At 40.3% G+C, this 22,105-nt stretch overlaps 1 protein-coding gene across 8 annotated transcripts in view; it reads right to left on the bottom strand.

The window, feature by feature from the left end:
- Positions 1-22,105, bottom strand: part of LOC149029148 (MBOAT (membrane bound O-acyl transferase) family protein) — a 71,529-nt gene that overhangs the window by 37,879 nt on the left and 11,545 nt on the right. For 6 of the 8 annotated variants that reach the window (XM_089140642.1, XM_089140613.1, XM_089140627.1 and 3 more), the window contains 4 exons: positions 11,315-11,496; positions 11,167-11,215; positions 10,886-10,989; positions 10,718-10,782 (listed from right to left, as the gene is read on the bottom strand). In XM_089140642.1, the coding sequence (XP_088996768.1) occupies positions 10,718-10,782; positions 10,886-10,989; positions 11,167-11,215; positions 11,315-11,496 (400 nt within the window). Of the gene's footprint in view, positions 1-10,717; positions 10,787-10,885; positions 10,990-11,166; positions 11,216-11,314; positions 11,497-17,075; positions 17,979-22,105 lie in introns of those variants that run through there. The other 2 variants (XM_089140657.1, XM_089140664.1) reach the window with 2 other exon arrangements.

Genomic DNA, 22,105 nt, shown 5'->3' with positions numbered 1-22,105 from the left:
AAAGTTTTAACTTGAACAGCATTTCAAGGTTTTTTCCCTGGCTCCACCTCTTGAGACTCTTCTACCACCACATCCTCTTAACCTTTCTGTAGGTGTTGTAACATCCTGCATTCATGTCGCGATGATAATATTATTATTTTGGGATAATTACTATTGGCCCCCTGTACTTTGATTTTTTTACTACTGTATCCCCTATACTTTTCAAAATTACTAATCCAACCTTTAACTTTGTCTACAATTACTATTGCCCCCCTACCGTTAAATTCCGTTAGTTACTGATGATGTGGCACCTTTATATTTTCTCGAAAACCCCAAAATACCCTTATACTTATCTCTTTACTTATTTTACTCTTTTGTCAAGTTACAGTAGTACCCTTAATTAACTATGGAGAAAAAAATTACTATAATCCGTTTTATTCTAAGAAAAAACCACCAAATAAAGAAATAATGATTGAATAAAACTAAAATAGAAACCGAAGAGGAAGGAAAATCGAATTCAACTCAAATTGGAAACTGAATATCACCTAAAATATTTTCAAAATAAATGAAGTTTAGTGAAGGAGGGAAACCAAATCGGATTTGGATTTTGCCCATTTCTTTAATTCAAAATAACTAAAGCTTATTGAAGGCGGGAAACCAAATCAGATTTGGATTTTGCCCATTTCCTTAATTCAAAATAAATGAAGTTTAATGAATGTGGGAAACCAAATCGGATTTGGATTTTGTCCATTTCATTAATTCAAAATAAATGAAGTTTACGGTAAATTTGACATTTAATCTTGTTTTTATATATGGGTAGCATCGTCTTTTGATTCTTAATTTTAATGAAGGGCAGATTAGACATTACATATTCAAACTTAACGGCTACTTAACACCGTTATAAGGAAGGGGGCAACAGTAATTTCATAAAGAACAGGGTTTTATTAGTAATAAAATCAAACTAGAGGGGGGCAACAGTATTTAATCCCTATTATTTTTTATGTCCTTGAACATTTTAATACATTTTAATAAGATTTGCATTACAATGGATGTGCGAATGTTGTTTATTAGATGAGGATTCCACCTCTAGGACTTCAGTCATCTGGATACATGGGATTAGAGACTGTCTACAATGCTTAACGTATCATCCTCCACTAAGACTGCTGTGACACAAATCCAACAATTATTTGGGCTTGTTGGAAATTCTGGAAGGGAAGGATAAGAAGTTTCTCCTTTTACGAAGACTAATACGAATCTTCAACCTTCCTTCTTCTGGTCTTTTGTATTATTTCTTCTTTCATAACCACAGTTTTCAAGGCAACCAAGGCGGTTGTGATGTGAACCCGATTCTAGGGTTAGGGTTTCTAGAATAATTTCCCTAGAATTAAGGATTCGCCCAGAATCTTCCAAGCAAATAATCCAATAATTTTACGGGAACCTATGGGTTGTCAGCGTTTTAACAAAATCTATATGGGTGAGAGTAATTGGGAGGAAAGGAAAACGTAGGGTTTTATCAATCTTTGTGGGAGGTCTACCAAGATGAAGATATAATATGGGATATTTGGAAAATGGAACGAAAGCAGGGAATGATCAATGTAGGATAGATCTCTGACAAACCTTTGTTGAATCCTTTCCTTCTCTTCTCTTTTCTTTCTTTCTTTTTTATTCTTTTCTTGTCTTTCTTCTTTACTTTTCTTCTTTCCTTCCTTTTTCTCTTCTTTTCTTTTCTTTTCTTCTTTACTTTTCTTCTTTCCTTCCTTTTTCTCTTCTTTTCTTTTCTTCTTTTTCTTTTCTGTTTCATATCTGCCACTAGGCAGAGTCCAAGAGAGGGGAAGGAGTGGGGCTATCATAAGGGCAAGGGAGGGCGGGGGATGGGTTGGGCAGGGGCAGGAGCTAAGGGGTGCTGGAAGGGTTGGGGACGCTGCTTCAGGAGACTAAAGTGGTGCACAGAACAGGGGAGGGGCAGGAGAGGGGCCAGGGTTGTCATAGGACGAGGGGAAGGGGCTGCCTAAGGTTTGCGATGGGGTTGGGAGGTGAGGAAAGAGGGTAGGGCTGTTGTACTTAATTGATAAAGGATGCAGTTGTTGTCAGTGGCTGCTGGAATTTTGTTAAAGAAGAGTGCTAGATAGGTTACTGATTATTGGAGAAGAATGCTTTCTCAAAATCCCCGTGACCCCCTCAAACAGGAACCTTGGTCCTCCAAACTCAATTTTCTTATTCACATAATCAAGCTTAACTTACAAAGAAAGAATAGGCCTTAATCTATAGCCCACTAAAAAGAACTCAAAACTAAGTGGGACTCCTTTACAGATTAGGATCCCACCACAATAATCACAACCGTCGAACTGAAGGTCAAAAGATTTACGGGTCCCTAATAGATAGATACTGAAATAAAAGTTGAAACAACTTAAAACTCTAATAAGCACATGCTCAATTCTACTTAATTAAAACTCTAATTGACACATGTGCTACAGTTCAAAAGAACTAAGAACACCTACTCGCTTACTAACTCAAATCAAAACTTTAACCAAACTAGACTATAGAATTACATTGGAATTAAATTCTAGCAACTAAATAGGACTGAACATGCCCAAGAAAAGCCTCCTAGAGGCTTCGGACAGCCTAGGTATGCTTCTCTGGAGCTCTTATGCACCCCACTTAGGGTTTATACGAGTATTCAAAAACTAATATATTTTTACTATAAGCTAAACAAATAATAAAGAATTTGAAATAAATAACCATTATAACAAATGATTCTCGAATCCGAGATAAATAACTGTTATATTCATAAATGATTTTGTAAATTATTTGACTGATTCTTTATTATACAAGAATAATTAACCTAACAAAAGATTATGGACTAGAGAGAACCGAGGACTTGAGATGGGCCTGAAAACCATGTCTTCTCCAGCACCGTCCCCCCCCCCCCCCTTCCCCACCTTCTCCGCCCTCCATCATCCCCCCTCCTCTTCCCCCTCCCAAACCATGGAACACCCTATTCACAAATCAAATCCCCTTCACTAACAACCTATACCTTTCTTTTGTCCCTCGTCTCCAACAACCTTGTCCCTCTTGCACACTGCCCCTCCAACTCCACTGACCCTGGTATTAACCGATAGAAATCGGCCGTCATTGGCCAGTTCCTAGGCCATGTTCCCCCTCTCAACATTCTCAAGTACTCCCTTGCCAAACAATGGAAAGCTTATGGATACTTACCTACTAGAGTCTGGAATTTTTCTGTTTTAACTTCTCTTCTTTGGATTGTCAAGCCCGATCCTTGGAGGAATCACCCTGGTCTGTTGGAAAGTCCTAAATTTCTCCTTCCTCTCCTCTCCGCAGGGTCGAGTTCAACACTCTTCTCATGTGGATTAGCCTCCCCGGCCTGCCTCTTGAATTTTGGAATTGCGATTATCTCAATTGAATTGGATCTGCAATGGGTAATAACTGAAGCCCCTCAAAGCAAGAAGATGGTCCTAATAACTGAAGCCCCTCAAAGCAAGAAGATGGTCCTAATAACTGAAGCCCCTCAAAGCACTATAGATTTTCTTGAAAAAATTACTTTTGAGGAGGGTGGACTACCACTTCCGCTGCTGCTGCCACCGAAAGAGTCGAAGCCTCAAAAACTTCTCTTGCAAACACCTACCAGAGGAATAGAAGACGACCAAAAAATCCACCGCCGATGGCCAGCTCTTCTCCCCAAGTTCTGCAAGTTTGTACTACTGCTACTATTGCTGCATCTGCCTACGATTCCCTCAGCATAGGTCTGCTCCCTACAAACCAGGAAGCTACTTCTGCTACCGCCAAAGCTCTGATTGGTTCCATCACCTCAGACGTTGCTCCCAAAGCACCTGAAATCACGCTAGCCTCTGTTTGATTGCCTGAAAAGGATCTCTCCATCCTTACCAACCTCAAAACCATAAGCCTGCTGACCAACGCCTCTGCGAAGGTCTTTGTCATCCCAAAATCACCGCCTTAGGCTCTCCTTTTTCCCTCGACCAGTTGTTTAACCGAAAAAACCTTTTTAACCCACACCCCATTGACCAAAACACCCTTAATATCTCTTCTTACTTCAAACCACTCATTCAACCAAAATCTAACTAAGCCTTTAACCCGACGGCCCAAGCCCATCTCTCAAGCTTCTCCTCCTTTTGGCCCGAAACCACTATCCCTTTCTAGGCCCAACTTTTATGGGCCTAGCTTTCACCCAATACTTAAGACTTCTCATATTTCATCTCTTGGGCCTTTTCAAACCACCAACCATCTTATCCCCTTAAAACCCATTTCCCCTACCTAATCTAACACCTCCATTAATAACCTCCAACAGCATCCATCTAACCCATTACGTTTATCCCATCTGGGCCAAAAAATCACCTCCAAGCCCATGTCCACCGTCCCTAAATCCCTGCACTCATCTAGCCCAAACCTCCTCACTACACCCTTAAACACCCTTAACAACCAAATGCCTCTTTCCCCATCTTCTAACTACTCTATTGATCCAGACCTATTTGAAACTCCATCTCCCCTTAGCTCCCCCCTGTGTGAGAATCCCCTATTCAACCCCTTGTCCCCATATGCCATCTTCCCCTCCCCTTGCCCCATCCCCAACAGCTACAATGATGCTCCCCCCTTCATTCCAAATGTTTGACTTCTTTATTTGGATTGTCAGGGGCCTCAACCCCCTTGCAAAACAAGCTGAGGTTAGAAACACCATCAAAACAGCTAAAGTTTCTCTTTGTGCCATTTTCGAGACCCATGTCCATATGGAGAATTCCCATTGGATTGCCTAGTCTATTGCCCCCTCTTGGTCTTTTCTCTCTAACCCCTCTTCACCTCTCAATGATCATATCTAGATTCTATAGGACTCCTCTAGATTCCAAATTACTATCCTTAGATCCTCCCCCCCAGCTCATACATCTCAGTATCCAAGCCAATCACTCCCCCCCCCCCATTTCTCCTCACTATCATTTACAGTTTCAATCGTGCCACTGATCGCAATCCCCTTTGGGAGGATATCCGATCTATCTCTACCTCCGACCCTAATCTCCCTTGGGGTATTGGGGGGGACTTCAATATTATCCGGTATTCCCATAAGCACGTTGGAGGATCCACTCCGAATCTAGCTGCGATTGATGACTTCAACGCCTACATTGATGACTCCAGTATTTCCAACCTCCATTGGTCTAGCCTTCCCTTCACTTGGCATAATCATCAAGCGGGACCTACCAGAGTCGCCTTTAAGCTTGATCGCTTCCTCACAAATTCTTTTTGTCTCCCCTCCTTCCCTTCTTCCTATGCTTCTTTCTCTCACTCCATCCTTTCTGATCATTCACCCTGTTTTGTCCATCTTTCCCCCCTGTTTCCTTCGGTCCAAAGCCTTTCAAATTCTTCGACATGTGGACTTCGAGCTCTTCTTTCATTCCTTGGTCTAAACCTGTCCATTGTCATTCTCTTCCTCTTATTACCTTTGCCCACAAGCTTCACAACACTAAGGAAGCTCTCCGCTCTTTGAACTCTTCCACTTTTGGCAATATCTCTTTTATGGTCTCCTCCAAGAAGCTTAGTCTAAACCTGTCCAATGTCACTCTCTTCCTCTTATTGCCTTTGCCCGCAAGCTTCACAACACTAAGGAAGCTCTTCGTTCTTGGAACTCTTCCACTTTTGGCAATATCTCTTCTACAGTCTCCTCCTGTTGCTCCAATCTTCAGCATATCCAATCCCTACTTCAAAATAATTCCACCACCCCTCCCTTGCTGAAGATGAAAAAGCCCTTTCCTCTGGGCTTTCTTCCCTCCTCCCCTCTGAAGAAAGTTTTCTTCATCAGAAAGCTAGAATTAAGTGGCTCGAGCTTGGAGACTCCAATTCTAGCTATGTTCATCGTTCACTCAAGGCGGAATAACTTCAACTCCATCCCGTCCCTCATCACTAATAATGGCACTTTGATTTTTCACCCCCCAGCATCAAGGCCGAAATCGTCTCTTTCTTCTCAAACCTTCTCCCCCCCCCCCTTCCCTCCCTCCCAATCTCATCAATAAATTCATTGGTCCATCTATCATCTCCTCTCTCGGTGCTATCCCTTCCTCAGAAGAGATCCTCCTTGCCATCCGTTCCCACAAGCCTAATAAGGCCTTAGGGCCTACTGAAGCCATTAGGCCTCGGGGCCTAATGGCTTCAATATGGGTTTCTTCCTTGCCTCTTGGGATTTCATTGAGAATGATCTCGTCCATGCCATTCAAAGCTTCTTCTTTAACCCTTCTCAGCTCTCATCCATTAACACAAACCTTCCTCTGCCTCATTCTCAAGAAGCAAGGCGCCACCTCTCTCTAACTTCCGCCCTATCTCCCTCTATAACCTCCTTTACAAATTCATCTCTAAAGTCCTAGTGAATAGGCTCAAAAAGGCTATACCTTCCCTTGTGAGCTCGAACCAATCCGCTTTTATCTCGGGCCGTAGTATAGCCGATAACATCCTTCTTTGCATTGAAATCATCGACGGCTTCGATAGAGCCGCTCACTCTCCGGTTGCTCTTCTTAAAGTAGATCTCCACAAAGCCTTTGAATCTATTCGCTGGGACTTCATTAGCGACGTCCTCTCTTCCATGGGTTTCCCCCCTCCTTTCATCTACTGGATTGAGACTTGTGTCTCCTCTCCCCGCCTATCCATCATCATCAACGACTCCCCTATGGGATTCTTCCCTTCCCAGGTTGGTATTCGCCAAGGTTGCCCCCTCTCCCCTACCTTTTCTCCTTAGCTTGGAAGTCCTTTCCTGTATCCTCAAGTCTAAACTGATCACCTTCTCATTTCCCCCATCCCCAAGTGCAAATCCCTTAATTTTACCCATCTCGCTTTTGCTGACGATCTCATGATCTTCTCTAAAGCGGATCATCTCTCCATCTCCTCCAGCCTCTCTGCCCTCTTGTAATTCGAATCCCTCTCTGACCTTTGGGTCAACCTTGACAAGTCCACCTCTTTCTCTCCGGTGTCCCTGATCATCTCTATGCATCCCTTCTCCAGCTCTTAGGCTTTAAGCCTGGCTCCTTTCCCGTTGTCTATCTAGGCCTCCCGTTCATTCCTGGTAGGCTCACCAGCCACCACTGCCTCCCTATGCTAGATCATATCCGTAAGAAGCTTCAGCTCTGGAAAGGCAAGCTTCTGTCTTTTGTTGGCAGAGTGGTCCTCATCCGCTTTGTTCTTCAATCATCCTATCTCTACTGGTGCGGAATCTTCTCCATTCCCAAATCGACCAGAATCCTTATATTGTGCCTTCCTTTGGAAAGGGCATGAAACCTCGCGCTTCATCCATCTAATTAGTTGGTCGTCCATCTGCCGCCCTACTTCTGAAGGAGGCCTAGGAATCCGCTGGTCATAGATGTTAACCTAGCTTGCCTTCTCAAGCTTATCTGAAAAATTGCCTCAAAAGCATCATTCCATCTGGGTTAAGTGGGTTTATTCTTATCTTCTCTGGTCTAATTCCCTTTGGACTACTCCCATGCCCTCCAAACCTTAATGGGTTTGGAGGAAAATCCTCTTATTGTGTCCCCGCGCCATCTCTGCTATTTCTACCATTATCTCCTCCGGCTCTTCCACTTTTGGCTTAACCCGTGGCATTCGATGGGCATTCTCTTTAACCACTTTGGTCCCCACACTGTCTATGATTCCCGTATCCCTAAAACCACCCCCTGGCTGCTTTCATCACAAACGGCTCCTAGAATCCTACCCCCTCCCCATTCTCACACAGGTTTGGGAAACTCTCCCCTCTCTCTCTCATTCCACTTGTGACCTCCCCATTTGGCTCCCCTCCCCCACCAAAACCTTCTCCACACCCTCAGCCTGGAATCTCCTTAGAGTCCACAACCCTAAACCCCCTAGCCCCCCTTGGTTTGGTTCAAAGGCTTTCCCCCCATCACTCCCTTACCCTCTGGAGGGCCCTTAATCATGCTCTCCCCACCCAATCCTTCCTTATTAGTCATCACATTCACACAAACCCCAACTACACCCTCTATTGGAATGGCTTGGAGGACCTTGAACACATGTTCTTTTCTTGCCCTTTCTCCAAATCTATCTGAGGAAAAGCCCTGGCTTCCATTTGGCCCCGTTCGAGGCGTTCCTACGGTTTTACTCGTGATTAGTCTTGGATTCTGAGAAACTTTTCAAGTATTTCCATCTATAATCAAATTGGTAAGCTAGTGTATTGTGCCTCTATTCATCACCTTTGGTGGGAGTGCAACATTCGAAGATGGGCTTCCAAATCCCGCTTTATAGATAGGATTTGGAATGCCGCCTATTTTGATGTATCTTCTAGATTGTTAGCTACTCCCCATCCCTCGGTTGATGATACCCCGAGGAACAGGTTTATTGTTGTGTTCTGGGGCCTTAAATCTTCTTTTCGATCTTCAGCTTAAAGACATTGTTCTCTTGTTTCGTTAATATCATTATTTATTCACCCCAAAAAAAAAAAAGATTCAGGAGAAAAACCTCTATATTACAAAATTTAAATTATCTTACACTTTAATATGGGAAAAAATATATATATATGCATGATGTGGTCTACAATATATACAATAGTTGTCTTGTTGCTCAATTTTAACATTTAATTTCTTTTACCTGACCCTTTTTTTAAGCAAATGAAAAATTCACAAAATCTGATTGGAACTTAATTTGTCCACTCTTTTTACCAAACTAATAAATTAATAGATCGCATTATTCCGAATAATTCTCCATCTAATGATTCCCGAATCCAAAATGAATAGCTATAATATACGTATGTGGTTTCCTAGAATAAAATTTGATATTTAAAAAAAAAATTCCCAAAAAAAGACTAGAAACAAAATGTCAAATAGTGATCGCTTTAGTGCACATGGTGGGAGATCTTGCGAGATCTCGCGAGATATCTCGCTTTTTTCCAATAGCGAGACGAGATCTCGCTCGAGATCTCGCCCATCTCGCGAGATCTCGCTAACGGGTCTTTTTTCCACACTTTAGGGGCTTTTTAAAGCCCCTGTCTCGCTCGAGCCTCTCTCTCTCCTCTATCTCGGTGGAAGCCCAAATTTGGCCGGAAAACTCAATTTTTTGCTAGAATTTGGCCAGAATTTGTTGGGGATTCAACATAACAACATCATCAACTCATCTACAACAACAAATTCAACCATATTTCAAGTGATTCAAGCCTATTTCAAGTGATCTTCAAGAAATGTAAGATTTTCCCCCAAGACATTTAAGTATTTAACAATTTATTACTTTGAATCTTTGATAGTTTGAACTTTGATCACTTGTTGACTTGAATACTTGATGTGTAATGTTATTGTATTTGATACTTGATAGTTGATAAATGATAACTCATTAACTTGAATTACTTGATATCTTTACATTACAATATTACACGTTGTCTTTGTCTCTCTGACTCTCTAAGACTCTAAGAGACTAAGACTTTAAGTCTCTAACCTTGCATTTCATAGAATTTCGGTTTTACACATAGGGTCGACTTAGGAGACATAGTTAGGGTTATTTTCTCACAAATCTAAGGCCACCAATGTGTTCAAAAGGCCTTAAATAGGCTAAATACAAAGTTTCAGCCCAACCAGAGCCCTAAAACCCACCGAGATGGGCCACCGAGACTACCACCATTTTTTTGATAGATCTCGACCGAGATCTCGCCATCTCGGTCGAGATCTCGATTTTCTTGAGTGGCGAGATCTCGCTCGAGATCGAGATCTCCCACCATGTTAGTGCATAGACGGCAACATGGTGCACAAGGCAACAAAGCAACAATGCCTAGGCAATAAAGTGGCTTAAATCTCGCATGTTAAAAAGCAGCTCAGCTCCTAGGGAGACGCCTCAATATAAGGGTTCGCAACAACTGTTAATTATTCTAAAGGGGCAATGACCCCTTGTGTACCGTGGGGTCATGCACATGTCATTGTCCCCCCCCCCCCCACTTTATCAGATTCTTTCTATTATAACTTCTTTCCTTTCCTTCTTGTTGATTGGGTGTCAAGCAAGTCTCTTTTAGGATAGCAATATTTGAAGATCTCGTACCCAGATTTGAGGATATTTGAAGAATTCTCTAGTCTGGAATCTTTTTGAGTAGTTTCTATTTTATGAGTGTAATATCTACTTGACGTTTTTATGTACCTCAGTTTAGGAAAGTATTCCTAGACCGACATTGGGTCTTCGAATATTAATAAAGCATGCAAGGGAGGAGAGGCAAGGTAATAGAGGGCAACGACAACCAAGGCAACACCAGGTCACCTTGACCCAAAAGTGGGCCTAGTTGCCTAGGCAGACGCTTTCTCTACAATGCTCTTCTTCTCCACTTTTCTCTTCAACTTTTAAATTCAAGGCTTTGTTAGAAGAACTTTCAATCCAAAAGACCTTTTGGTAAATTTGTGGGGGTGGGGGTGGAAATTGTGCCTAGCTCCAGCTGAGTTGGATGATTTTTCTAGGCTTTTTAGTGTTTGCAATTTATCAATAATTTGGACATGTATATATTGTGGGTTTTTTAGATATTTCAGTTTATTTGAATTATTGTAAGGTAATGATCCGTTCAGAATTTTGGGTTTTCTTATTGTCAGGTAAATGTATTAATCAAGGTGCTCCAAGAATTCGCTAATGCAATACTAGATGTAAGAGAGACTGAATGTAAAAGCAATTAAATCTTAAAAAGTAGAACAAGACTGCTGCTTTGCTACCAAGAAAAAGAGGACGGGAAAAAAATGGAATACTGTCCCAGATAAGAACGTACCAAAGTTAAAGCAAATATGCCATCTAAATGTGCCACGGTAGTTGTCCAAAAAAGAAAAACGCTGTCTGCCTTAAAGAAGACTCAGTTACAAAAAAAGGAGATGCGATCAATAATATATTTATTTTTTAAGGGTACAGTAGTTACCAATTACTGTAGCTGATTACTAACCCAAAGATGGAGAATGAATATCCTTCATAAACACGGTTGCACAGAAGAAAGAAAATGTTGAATACCCAAAGCAAAAGTAAGAAGTACTTTGATCGTGATAGTGTCTGAAGAATCACATAACCAGTAAAATATGGTGAGGAATTGAAGATTACAAAGTGCTACTACATGACTTAATGACAATCATGAGTCTTAGCAAAACCCCAGTAAAGGACTTTACTTTTCCATGTAATGCATGGTGAAACTAACTGAAATTAAGTGTACAAAACTTCCAAGAAACAAACCTTTACTAGAAAAAAGTTAGCTGAGGCAATTGCAATGATGAAAATCACACTGCAAATTTAGTATTAAAAAGAAAAAGAGGAAGTTAGGGAAACCCGCTCAACAGATAAAACATGAAATCTCAACTTTCTTTGGGGAGAAAACACATACCAAGCTCCATGAAGATAGGACAGATAACTCAAAGAAAGAGACAGCCAAACAATTGACATTCCCTTTGATTTTAAACAGTATTTTGCTCTCAAGATATTTGCCACCAATATGAAGATCAGCATAACAAGTGTAAGAATGGGTAAGTTTGCACGAAAGTTTCTCCATTGAGAATCTGACATATCCTACATAAAACATATGCAAGTAAGACCAAATAGTGATGAGGATATCTATTTGAGTAATTGATGTATTTCAGGCATAGACTGCCAGTTCCACCACATATAAAAATTTGGAAGATGAAATTATGCGTAGCAATATAAACTCGTCTGTGCACAAACCACAAACAGATAGCTGGAAGCCACACATAACAATAACATTGAGCTCCATTAAATATTAGGCGAACTACTGCCAGTACATGAAATTCTCTTTGATAATGCCCCACCTCCAACAGCCCACTTCCCACAAAAGAAAAAAGAACACTTATAGATGTTTCTTATCATAGGAAAAAGAGAGAGAAAACCAAAATGCTTCAGTACTTCACAAGACTTTAAAAAGTTAAGACATCATTTGTTTCAGTACATAAAACCAAAACATTATTAAGGAACAAGAAATAGCCAATGGACCTAGATCTCTGTATTTGGATAGGTTTCAAATTTTTTATAGAAAGAATTCTATAGCAGTATGTTAGCTACTGTTCTATAGGATCAAGTATAGTAGACATGAGTGACCCTCAGGCCTCAAATATCTTGGTTTCGCCGAGTTGAATGTAAAGAAGTCAGTATTCCAGTAGGTTATCCGATCCAGTTACTAGATGATTGATTAGTCAGGTGCAATTGTGAGTTGTTTCCAATAAAGGATCAAGGCTGATTTCCCAAAGGAACATACTGGGATATTTGGCTCATAAACATAGCAAATAGCTAACCAAATTCTCTCCCATTCCTCACAAACAACATGCTCCACCAAATAGCTGGTATAATTAGAGGCTACTAAGTCTCTGATGTCTTAGGTCACAGGTGGCTGCAATCCTCTTACCATGGAAAGATGTTGCAACTTGCAAGTTTCCTGCCAGCATTATTTTTTTGGGACAACCCTGGTTTAGGATTTTGTGTATCGTCAATTGCAATGGAACTAGTGAATCACAATTCAAACCAAATAATTACAAACTTAACTCAAATAATGAAGCTGGCAAAGGGACCATGCAATAGTCCTGCATGGACACTTACAACTCATTTAAATTTCGAAGTAATATTTTGAGAAGCACTAAAAACTATATCAAAACAAGAGTTTGAGCACATCACATCAGTATGGAAGGAAATAGGCTGCAGAATGCAGAGTGTAAAACATTTTGAAGAGAAATATCTAGATCAGAACTCAGAAGTGAGGTGCCTCAATCTATTACCATAAAGGGATCAAGAAGGTAAGTAAAATAGTACATCCATGATGGATATTAAAAAAATCAACCCATGTTACATAAAACTATAATTAGGCAATCTTCGATAAGGACAGACTACAACATTGTGTCATACATCGTCTACATCACATCAACAAGTTCCTCTGGGAAAAGAAGAAGAAAAAAAAACAGCTAGTCCGAGTGATAATTTTCCATCATCATGTTGTGACACTTACCACCAGCTTTTGCCCTCAAAAACCTCTAGGCCCTTCTTTTCTTATGCCCAACAGAATGAAAATGGCAGCATTTCCCCAAAGGGATTCTCAAATATGCTCTTAAAAGCCATAATATCAAAGTTATTTCAAAGGGACCTTCCTTAAATATGCATTTAAAAGCCATATAATCAGCAGAGTCATTAAGCAAGGAGCGACCTTCCATTTCTACATGATAATGCATAAATTGCCGACAACATTGTCTTCTTCCTATAAGCGCAAAGCATCATTTATCTCAAGCGAATCCAAATCTTTGAAGAACCAATGTGAAAGGTTAAATAAATGCCATAACCCCTAGCAAGTTACTCTGCCATTGTCTGCCATTGTCTGCCATTGATGGAACCAGTTTACCTAAACCCAGCTGACGATCCTACTCCCCCCAATGCAATGCTAAGGAATCATAAAAGTACTTCATTTTTCATTCTCCATTAACATCCCCCAACGTTGACAAGTGCTTTTGTTGCTACCACGCTACCAGAACAAATGCTAAACTTCATCATATTCAAACCCTCCCCCACCCCAAAAAAAATAAAAAAAATAAAAATTACACCAACCCTTGCTCATTGCTTAATGGATCCTTGAATCTAGTGCATCGTCGAACATGGTGGTTGATCACATTCTTCTTCAAAAGTCAGCAAATTATTTTGGTTCAGATCAAGTGGCTGTTTGTAATGCTACGACAGCCATTATCTCACACTCTGGGAGTCTGGGTTGCCTACTTTGTCCACTCTATTGTCTTTAAACAATGTTTCAGTTGTTTCTACTCTTTGCAAAAATTTACTTCTAATTTCTCAACTAAATCATGATAATAATTGCTCTGTCGAATCTTTCCCATGGGGTCAGGATCCATTCTACAGAAGGGACCGGCAAAGATAATCTATACATGTTGTCACCCGTCTCTCAAGTTCTTCAACAGTTGCGTGATAAAAATTTGTCTCCTTTCATTAATATTCTTAAGAATAACATAGTAATTGTGCTAGTTGTCTGTTGGGCAAGCATCATAAGCTAGCCTTTTCTAAGTATAACAGCAATTTGGTAATGCCATAACAACTCATTCATTGTGATCTCTGAGGTCCAGCTGAACATCAATATTTTAGAGAATATAAAATGATATGTAATTCCCACTGATGATTATGGCTGAAAGTTGAAACACATGGCTTTATCCACTAAAATCCAAGTCTGATATTTATTCTGATTCAAGCATTTTAAAAACATGTCTGAAGGTATTTTCTCAACCAAAATTAAATATTTTTAGTGATGGTGCTCTAGAGCTTACTAAAGCATCTTTCAAATATTTCTTGACAATAGCCAATTGTTTCTCATATATTCATCACATACAAAATGGTTGGGTTCAACTCTATTGTTTCAGGCCGAAATTTGAGATGAAAGAATGAGAGGAATGTAGAAAATAAGTCATATGATCCTGATGTAGAGCTTCACAATTGAATTGTTGAAGGCTATAGCCAACTATTCCACTACCTATAGAAAATATTACAAGTAGAAATTACTTTAGGAAACAAAGATAGAAATGGTATAGAATTCAAAACTCCAAATCCTAACCTACCAAGAATTCCTACCCAGCCCTAGACGCTAATTCTCGATGGCTCTTTTTCTTCCCCTAAAATGCTCTCTTACCAATTCCCCCCAAGCTGGAGCATTTTTATCGTCCATGCCCAACTTGTTACAAATATAGTCAACCCTTGTACTTCCCAAAGCTTTGGTGAACAAATCTGCAAGTTGCTATCCTGTGCAGACATGGTTGGGGGTGATTACACCTTACTATAATTTCTCACAAACAAAATGATAATCTACCTCAATATGCTGATTACGTTCATGGAAGACTGGAATGGATGGTATGTGGACAACAGCTTGGTTATCACACCACAACTTCATAGGTGAGTCCATGAGATCTCGCTCTCAAGGGCAATCTCGCCCTTCAAAAAAAAAAGGAGATCTCACTCAATTTGGCGAGATCTTGGTCAAGATATTTTAAATTTTGGGTGCTCAATTCAAGTGAACTTAAGGGCCATCTCGGGGGTTTTAAGGGTCAGGTTGGGCTGAAATTGGTATTTAGCCATTTTAAGCCTTCCAAACACACTGGTAGCCTTAGATTTGTGAGAAAATAACCCTATTTATGAGTTTCAACTCGACCCTAAGTTCGAAATGAAAATGCTACAAGATGAACATGCAATGTTATAAAACATAAAATATAGAACCATTAATTGACATAAATGAAAATCAAGTGATAAGATACATCAAATAATTTAAATTGTTCAGAACTCCATCCATATGATTACAATACACCATCATTCTTGATTCTCAAGAATACAATAGTTCAAGCTTCAGAACAGAACAAGGTGAGATGAAATCAATCAAGCCCCGCTCCACCACCAACTCCATATCAACATTTCACCTTGCTTAAAGAAGTAAAGAACACCTTCAAATGGCCTTGATTGATGTTTTTTGTTGATCTAGATGTGTTAAAGAGTCCTCTGGAGTGTTGCAAATGAAGATCCAAGATTCAGGCAAAAAATATAACCAAAATCCAAGTTGCAAGTTGCTATCAACTCGAGAGAGAGGGGGTAATTATTGGTGGGTTCGATCGAGACCCCTACTCAAACTGGGTTCTTGACTCAAACGAGATCTCAATCAAGTTGGTGTATTTCTCCGGTCTCAACCCTATTTTTGTCTTGACAGGCTTGAAAACGGAGATCTCACGAGACCTCCCAGCATGGGTGGGTCATCAACAAATCTTAGTTCCTAGAGTAAGTATCTTATCCAGACCAACTGACACATCATATGTGCCATGGCACGATATTCAGAGTCTACACTTGACCTTGCTCCCACTGTTTGTTTCTTACTCTTCCATGATACAAGGTTTTCTCCAACAAATGTGCAATATCATGTGGTTATCTTCTATCAGTTAGAGATCTAACCCAATCTACATCAGAGAACCCTTAAATTTTTTTTATGGCTATGATTGGTGTGAAAAAATCCATGTCCAGGTGCTTTCTTACCACATCTCATGATCCAAATAACAGCATCCCAAAGTGACATTTGTGGAGTAGACAGAAACTAACTTTCTTTCCATACTGCTGACTAGAAAGGCAATGTCAGGTCGAGTCATGGTCAAATAATTAAGATTTTCTACCAGTCTTATATACTTCTTTGGATTATGAAGGATGGTTCAATCATCAAGCATTAACATTAAATTGGCTTCCACTGGAGTATCTAAGGGTTTGGACCTTAGGATATCTCTTTCAAAGAGTAAATCAATTACATACTTCCTTTGGAACAAGAAAACGCCCTTTGTTGACTAAGCAACTTCAACACCTAAGAAATACTTCAATTTACCCAAGTCTTTGGTCTGAAATTTCTCCCATAAATAAGTACTCAACTTGTCAATCCCTGAATGATCTTCTCCTATAATGACAATATCATCAATGTAGACCCCAAGGAACATTCTACCGGAGTTAGAATACCTGGAAAATACAAAATGATCACTCTCACGCCATGTCATTCCAAACTCTAACACGAGTGTAGTGGACCGTCCAAACCATGCTCTAGGTGATTGTTTAAGTCTATATAATGAACTTTAGGATGACAAACTATAACACTCTCCCCTTGAGCAACAAACCCAGGAGGTTGCTCTATATAAACCTCCTCATTAAGAGCCCGTAAAGGAAGACATTCTTTATGTCTATTGGAAACAAAGACCAATGGTATGTGACAGTAAGAGGGATCACATTCTAAACGGAAGTAAGTTAGGCACAGGGCAAAAAGCATCCAAATAATCAATCAATCCCATACACCTAAGAACAACCCTTTACAACAAAAGGTGCCTTTAATCAAGCCAAAGAAACATCAGGATTTACCTTTATAGTGAAAACCCATCAACAACCAATAGCAGTAGTCTGATAGTCTTCTAAGAAGATTAACTCATCATTCATCACAGCAGCCCACCCAGGATCAGATAAAGCTTTAGAAACAGACTTAGGAACCAAATATTGTTCAATGGTGGATAGGACGGTGGTAAACCTAGTGTAAAAATCGACATAAGAAACAAAATTGGAAATAAGGTATTGAGCACAACTATGAGTACCTTTATGAAGAGCAATGGGAATATCAAGATCAGAAGCAAGGGGAGCTACACTGCAAGAACAGAGAGCAGCAGCCATTCTTCGATGGAGAACATACACTTTGGTGATGGCCAACGGTGTGGGAGATGGAGGATTAATATCCTGTGGAAGAACACTTTGAATAACAGAGATAGAAACGACATCATTAAGTTCAGCTAAACTAACAAATTCATCAAAATAAGGAGTAGACTCAACGAAAGATACATCTACAATAATTAAATATCTTTGTAAATCAAACAAAAAAAAACAACAATAATGCTTTTGAGTGCAAAAAATAAACCCAACAAACATGCATTTAAGAGCACCAGGATCTAATTAAGATTTCACAGGGCGATGGTCAGAAATAAGACAAGACTCGTATAGTGACGTTTTCAAAACTGACAAGACTCACGATTTAGACTAGAAATAGAATGAAAACGACTATCTACTAATTTTAAGGAATCTAAAGAAGGATGCCTCAGCCAGCATGGATTTGATGCAAAATGGAAATATTGGAATAGGCGGTGGAAGATGCATCCTTGACCAAATACAACCCATCTGACTCATGGCCTCTACCAAGCGTCTTCTTTGTCTTGAGATCCTAAAATTGACAAAAGCCAAGAAAAAAAGGAACAAAACAGTTAAAAGTGGAGTAAATTTGTGAACTATTAATAAATTAAAAGGCAAATTAGGTATGTACAGGACCAAGGGTAGGGTTAGGGAATAGTAAGTCAGCTAGTACTCATCCCTTTAATGTTGGTACGAGAACCATCAGCTAGGGTAACAGTGGAGGATGAAGCATGGAAGAAAATTCGATCGAAATGGTCGAAATTTTGATCGAAATGCCTGCAAAAATCCAACTCGAAACGAAATATAGTAGTAGGCACGAAAAGTATCCATTTCGTTTCGTATCGACCGAATATTTCAGCCCGATACCATATCGGGCCGAAACGACACTTGCGTAGGCTTTAAAATGTCCAAAATCGAGCTCATTTTCGACCTACCGTCAGTTTCGACTGTTTCGAGCAATATCGCCCTGGAGATTTCGACCTGATTTTGCAATTTTTGCTGATTTCTCTTGCTTTCATCCCATTCTACACCTAACTTCTAGTATTCCATTTCCTTCAAACACTTGATTTGCTCCTCCATTTGTGCATTTTCTCAAATCTTGCAAGGTGAGTAACCAACTTCCTCATTTTTTGATTTTTGTTTCATTTGTGCCTTAAATCATGTTAGATTGCTTCCAAATTTATATATGTTTACTTTAGAGTGATGATCTATGAATTTGTAGTGTCAAAATTATTTTTTGATTCTTCCTACTATTTTTTTATTTTTCTGTTATTAAAAACTATTTACTAAATTATGTATATTGTTAAAAATGTTTATGTATAGTACATGTATAAGCTTCAAATGAATGTATGTGAGAGTTGAGACACCATATTTCTGTGATGGTGTTGAATTAATTTTTTTTTCTGTTAATTATGTAATTTTACTGTATTTAATATATATTTAAATTATTAAAAAAATATATTTAAATATTAAAAAATATTTAATTTCTGTTTTAAATTTAAAAATAGGAGAGTATTAGTGGAAGCATGTATGCAATTTTTTGAGCATGTTGTGGATATTTTTAAGATAGTTAGTGTGTATTTTATATATTTTAAAATTATTTATATATTAAAAAATACTTATATAGTTATACATATATTTTTTTTTTTTATATTTAAAAATAGGAGGTTATTATTAGAAGCATGTATGTCATTTTTGGAGCATATTGTGGAGCTTTTCAAGATACTTAGTGTGTGTTTCTTGTATCAGACACTCTATTTTAAAGATGTCAAACATAGCTTGGGATCATGGGAGGCCACTGACAACTGATAAGAGGAAGAGCGAGTGTAATTACTGCAAGAAACAAATAGGAGGAGGTGGGGCCACTAGATTGAAGGTGCATCTAGCTGGTGGCAACAGGGATGTAACAGGGTGCCTGTAGAGGTCAAGAGGGCAATGGCCTCATATATTAGTGGTGGAAAGCAAAAGAGGAAAGAGAAGAGAACACAGAGGGATGAGTTCGAGGATGCCTGCTTAGATGACCTTCCAGATCCTGAGGGTTATGGTAGGGATGAGCCAGGAGACAGTGACCCTGATCCAGAGGCCGATCAACTGAGGAGGGCGATGATGATGAGTAGGGAGCAACAAAGGATTGATGACATCAGGAGGCAACAGAGGGGTCTGGGTTGTGGGTCCTCTAGAGAGCCAGTAGGTATGGGAGGCACAGGTGGCTCCCAAGTCCCTATAAGGAGGTCTCAGAGTGTGAGGCAGGAGGCTACTATCCCACGGGCCCCTACAAGGGGTCAAGCTGCCTCAGCACATCCTATAGATCCGGATCTTGAGATTCTTCGCAATGATCCGGCCCTATTTGCGAGGCCTGAGCATAAACAAAGAAAGTTGAAGCACTTATGGGGGAGTGTGAAGGAGAAAGTGGGGATGGCTTTCTCTAAATGGACGCATTACCATAGTGTTCCAGCACATACAGCCCAGGGGCCCTACTATAGAGATATGATTGAGCAGATAGGCAGGGCTGGGAGTGGTGTACAGGGCCCCACTCCATATGAGATATATAATGTGTATTTGCCTAAGCATAAAGAGGACATAAATGAGTACATTAAGGGATTAAAGCCCATGTGGAATCATTATGGAGTGACTCTGATGGCTGATGGTTGGACTGGTCCCACTAGATAGTCCATCATCAATTTCATGTTGAATTGTGATGGGAGGACAGTGTTCCTCAAGTCAGTAGATGCATCCGGTGAGAAGAAGGATGCAAAATACATTTACAAATTACTGAAGCAAGTGGTGAAGGAGGTTGGAGTGGAAAATGTAGTTCAAATTGTGACTAATAATGGCTCCAAATACAAGAAAGCTGGGTTGAAGTTGCAGGAGAACTCCAGGTATCTAAAGTCTAAACATATAGTATTAATTTTCATTTGTAAATACGTATATTTACATTACACATATACATGTACACTTTATAACTTTGTATTGATGACTTGATGCCTTGATGGATGGACAGATATAGGCTCTTTTGGACTCCTTGTGCTGCTCACTGCATTGACTTAATGTTGAAGGAGATTGGAAATGTCAAGCTTGTGAAGAATACGGTGGACCAAGCTCGACATGTTAGCACCTTCATATATAACCACACCTATGCATTAAGGATGATGAGGGACAAGTGTCAGGGTGAGTTAGTGAGGCCAGGCATAATCAGATTTGCTACTAATTGGATAGCACTGCAGAGCTTTGAGAGTAGGAAGACTGGCCTTAGGAGTATGTTTGCATCAGAGGAGTGGTTTAACTAGGAGGGTTCTTCATCAGTGGGAGGAAGGAGAGCTCAGTTGACTATCCTTGATGAGAGTTTCTGGCACAATGTGAGGATAGTGGTGAAGATGCTTGAGCCTGTGGTGAATGTGTTGAGGATGGTAGATCAGCAAAGAAAACCTACTCTAGCACACATATTTGCTACAGTAGATAGGATGAAGCAGCAAGTTGCTCAGGTCCACCCACGCGGCAACAAGAAAGTCCTTCAAATCATCAACACTAGATGGGAGTCTATGTTGCAGCATCCACTGCATAAGGCTAGTGAGTTGTTAAGTCTAGTATTTAATTTAATTTTCATTATGTTATCACACTATTAAGCATTAACTATTCCCTTTTATGACATACTTTTTCTTACACACCATACTATTTAAATCCCAAGGACAATCTTGGGATGAGGCAAGATTTGATGGATGCTGTCCAAACTGTAGTGGAGAAGTTCGAACCGGATACAGCTAAACAAGCAGTCATCCTTATGGAGGTGAGATAGTGATTAGAATCATTTGATATTCACAATTCGTAGTTTTATACTAAGTTATTAACCTAGTAAGTAGTAACTACTAACTAGTTATTGTTTTTTCTCTTTAAATATTAGATAAAGGCTTTTAGGGATGCCACCGGTAGCTTCGGTCGTGCTGTGGCCATATCGGGACGGGAAACCGCCCCTGCGGGTAAGTTCATTCATTTATTTCATTATACATTTAATTATTATATTCTATCTTTAATTTAGTTATTTAAGTATTAAAATGACTTGGAGTCTATGTTTGTTGCAGCTGAGTGGTGGTTGCAATTTGGACGTGATTCACACAACTTGAGTAGGATTGCAAGCAAAGTGCTCTCCCAAACATGTTCTACCACTGGTTGTGAGCGAAATTGGAGCACCTTCAGCCTCATTCACTCGAAGAGGGGCAACCGATTGGGTGTGAAGCGTCTAGAGGACCTTGTCTACTTACACTATAATATGAGACTGAGAGAGGATCATATTAGACAAGGGATGGATAGAGAGAGCACCAATATCGAGTTGGCCGACATATTTGAGATGGATGATGATGATAACCTAGTAGTTGACTGGATCAGGGATAGTGGAGACGGATTGCTGGATGAGGATGGAGGTCTTCCCAATAGTCGGTTGCGAGAGGAGATGGGGGCTGATGTGGGGGACTTCATGGCCCAGGAGGGGAGGCCACATGCAGAGCCCGCCCGTCCCTTCGTGCCACACCCTAGTGCATCCACCCAGAGTGAGGATTTGATTTTCTGGTCCGACAATGAGGATGAGGTGACGCAGGCCTCCGGCGATGACGACGATGGTGGTGATGATGGAGGGGATGAGGAGGGTGTGGGACCTCGTGATCAAGATTCAGCTGATCCTAGGGAGAGACCACCACCACCACCACCAGCAGTACGTGAGAGTCAAGGGGGGGGAGGACGACCACCGAGATTCACAAGAGAGAATCAGTTCACCCACGCGACACAGGATTCAGACCATACTGGAGCTGCATCTCGAGGCAAAAATGTTTCCTCTACATATTCGAGGAAGGGGAAGGGGAGACAGCATGGCTGGAGCACAAAGGACACGCCATCATATGGGTCCTACCGTCCATCCGATGCCGAGAGCTTGGTGGGATCTATGAGATTGATGAGC

Source organism: Hakea prostrata, chromosome 1 (assembly GCF_041222555.1).
Source record: "Hakea prostrata isolate BN-2017 chromosome 1, UWA_Hpros_2, whole genome shotgun sequence".
NCBI classification, from domain to species: domain Eukaryota; kingdom Viridiplantae; phylum Streptophyta; class Magnoliopsida; order Proteales; family Proteaceae; genus Hakea; species Hakea prostrata.
Note: the sequence above shows the minus strand (reverse complement) of the source record. Positions and strands in the feature narration are given on the sequence as shown.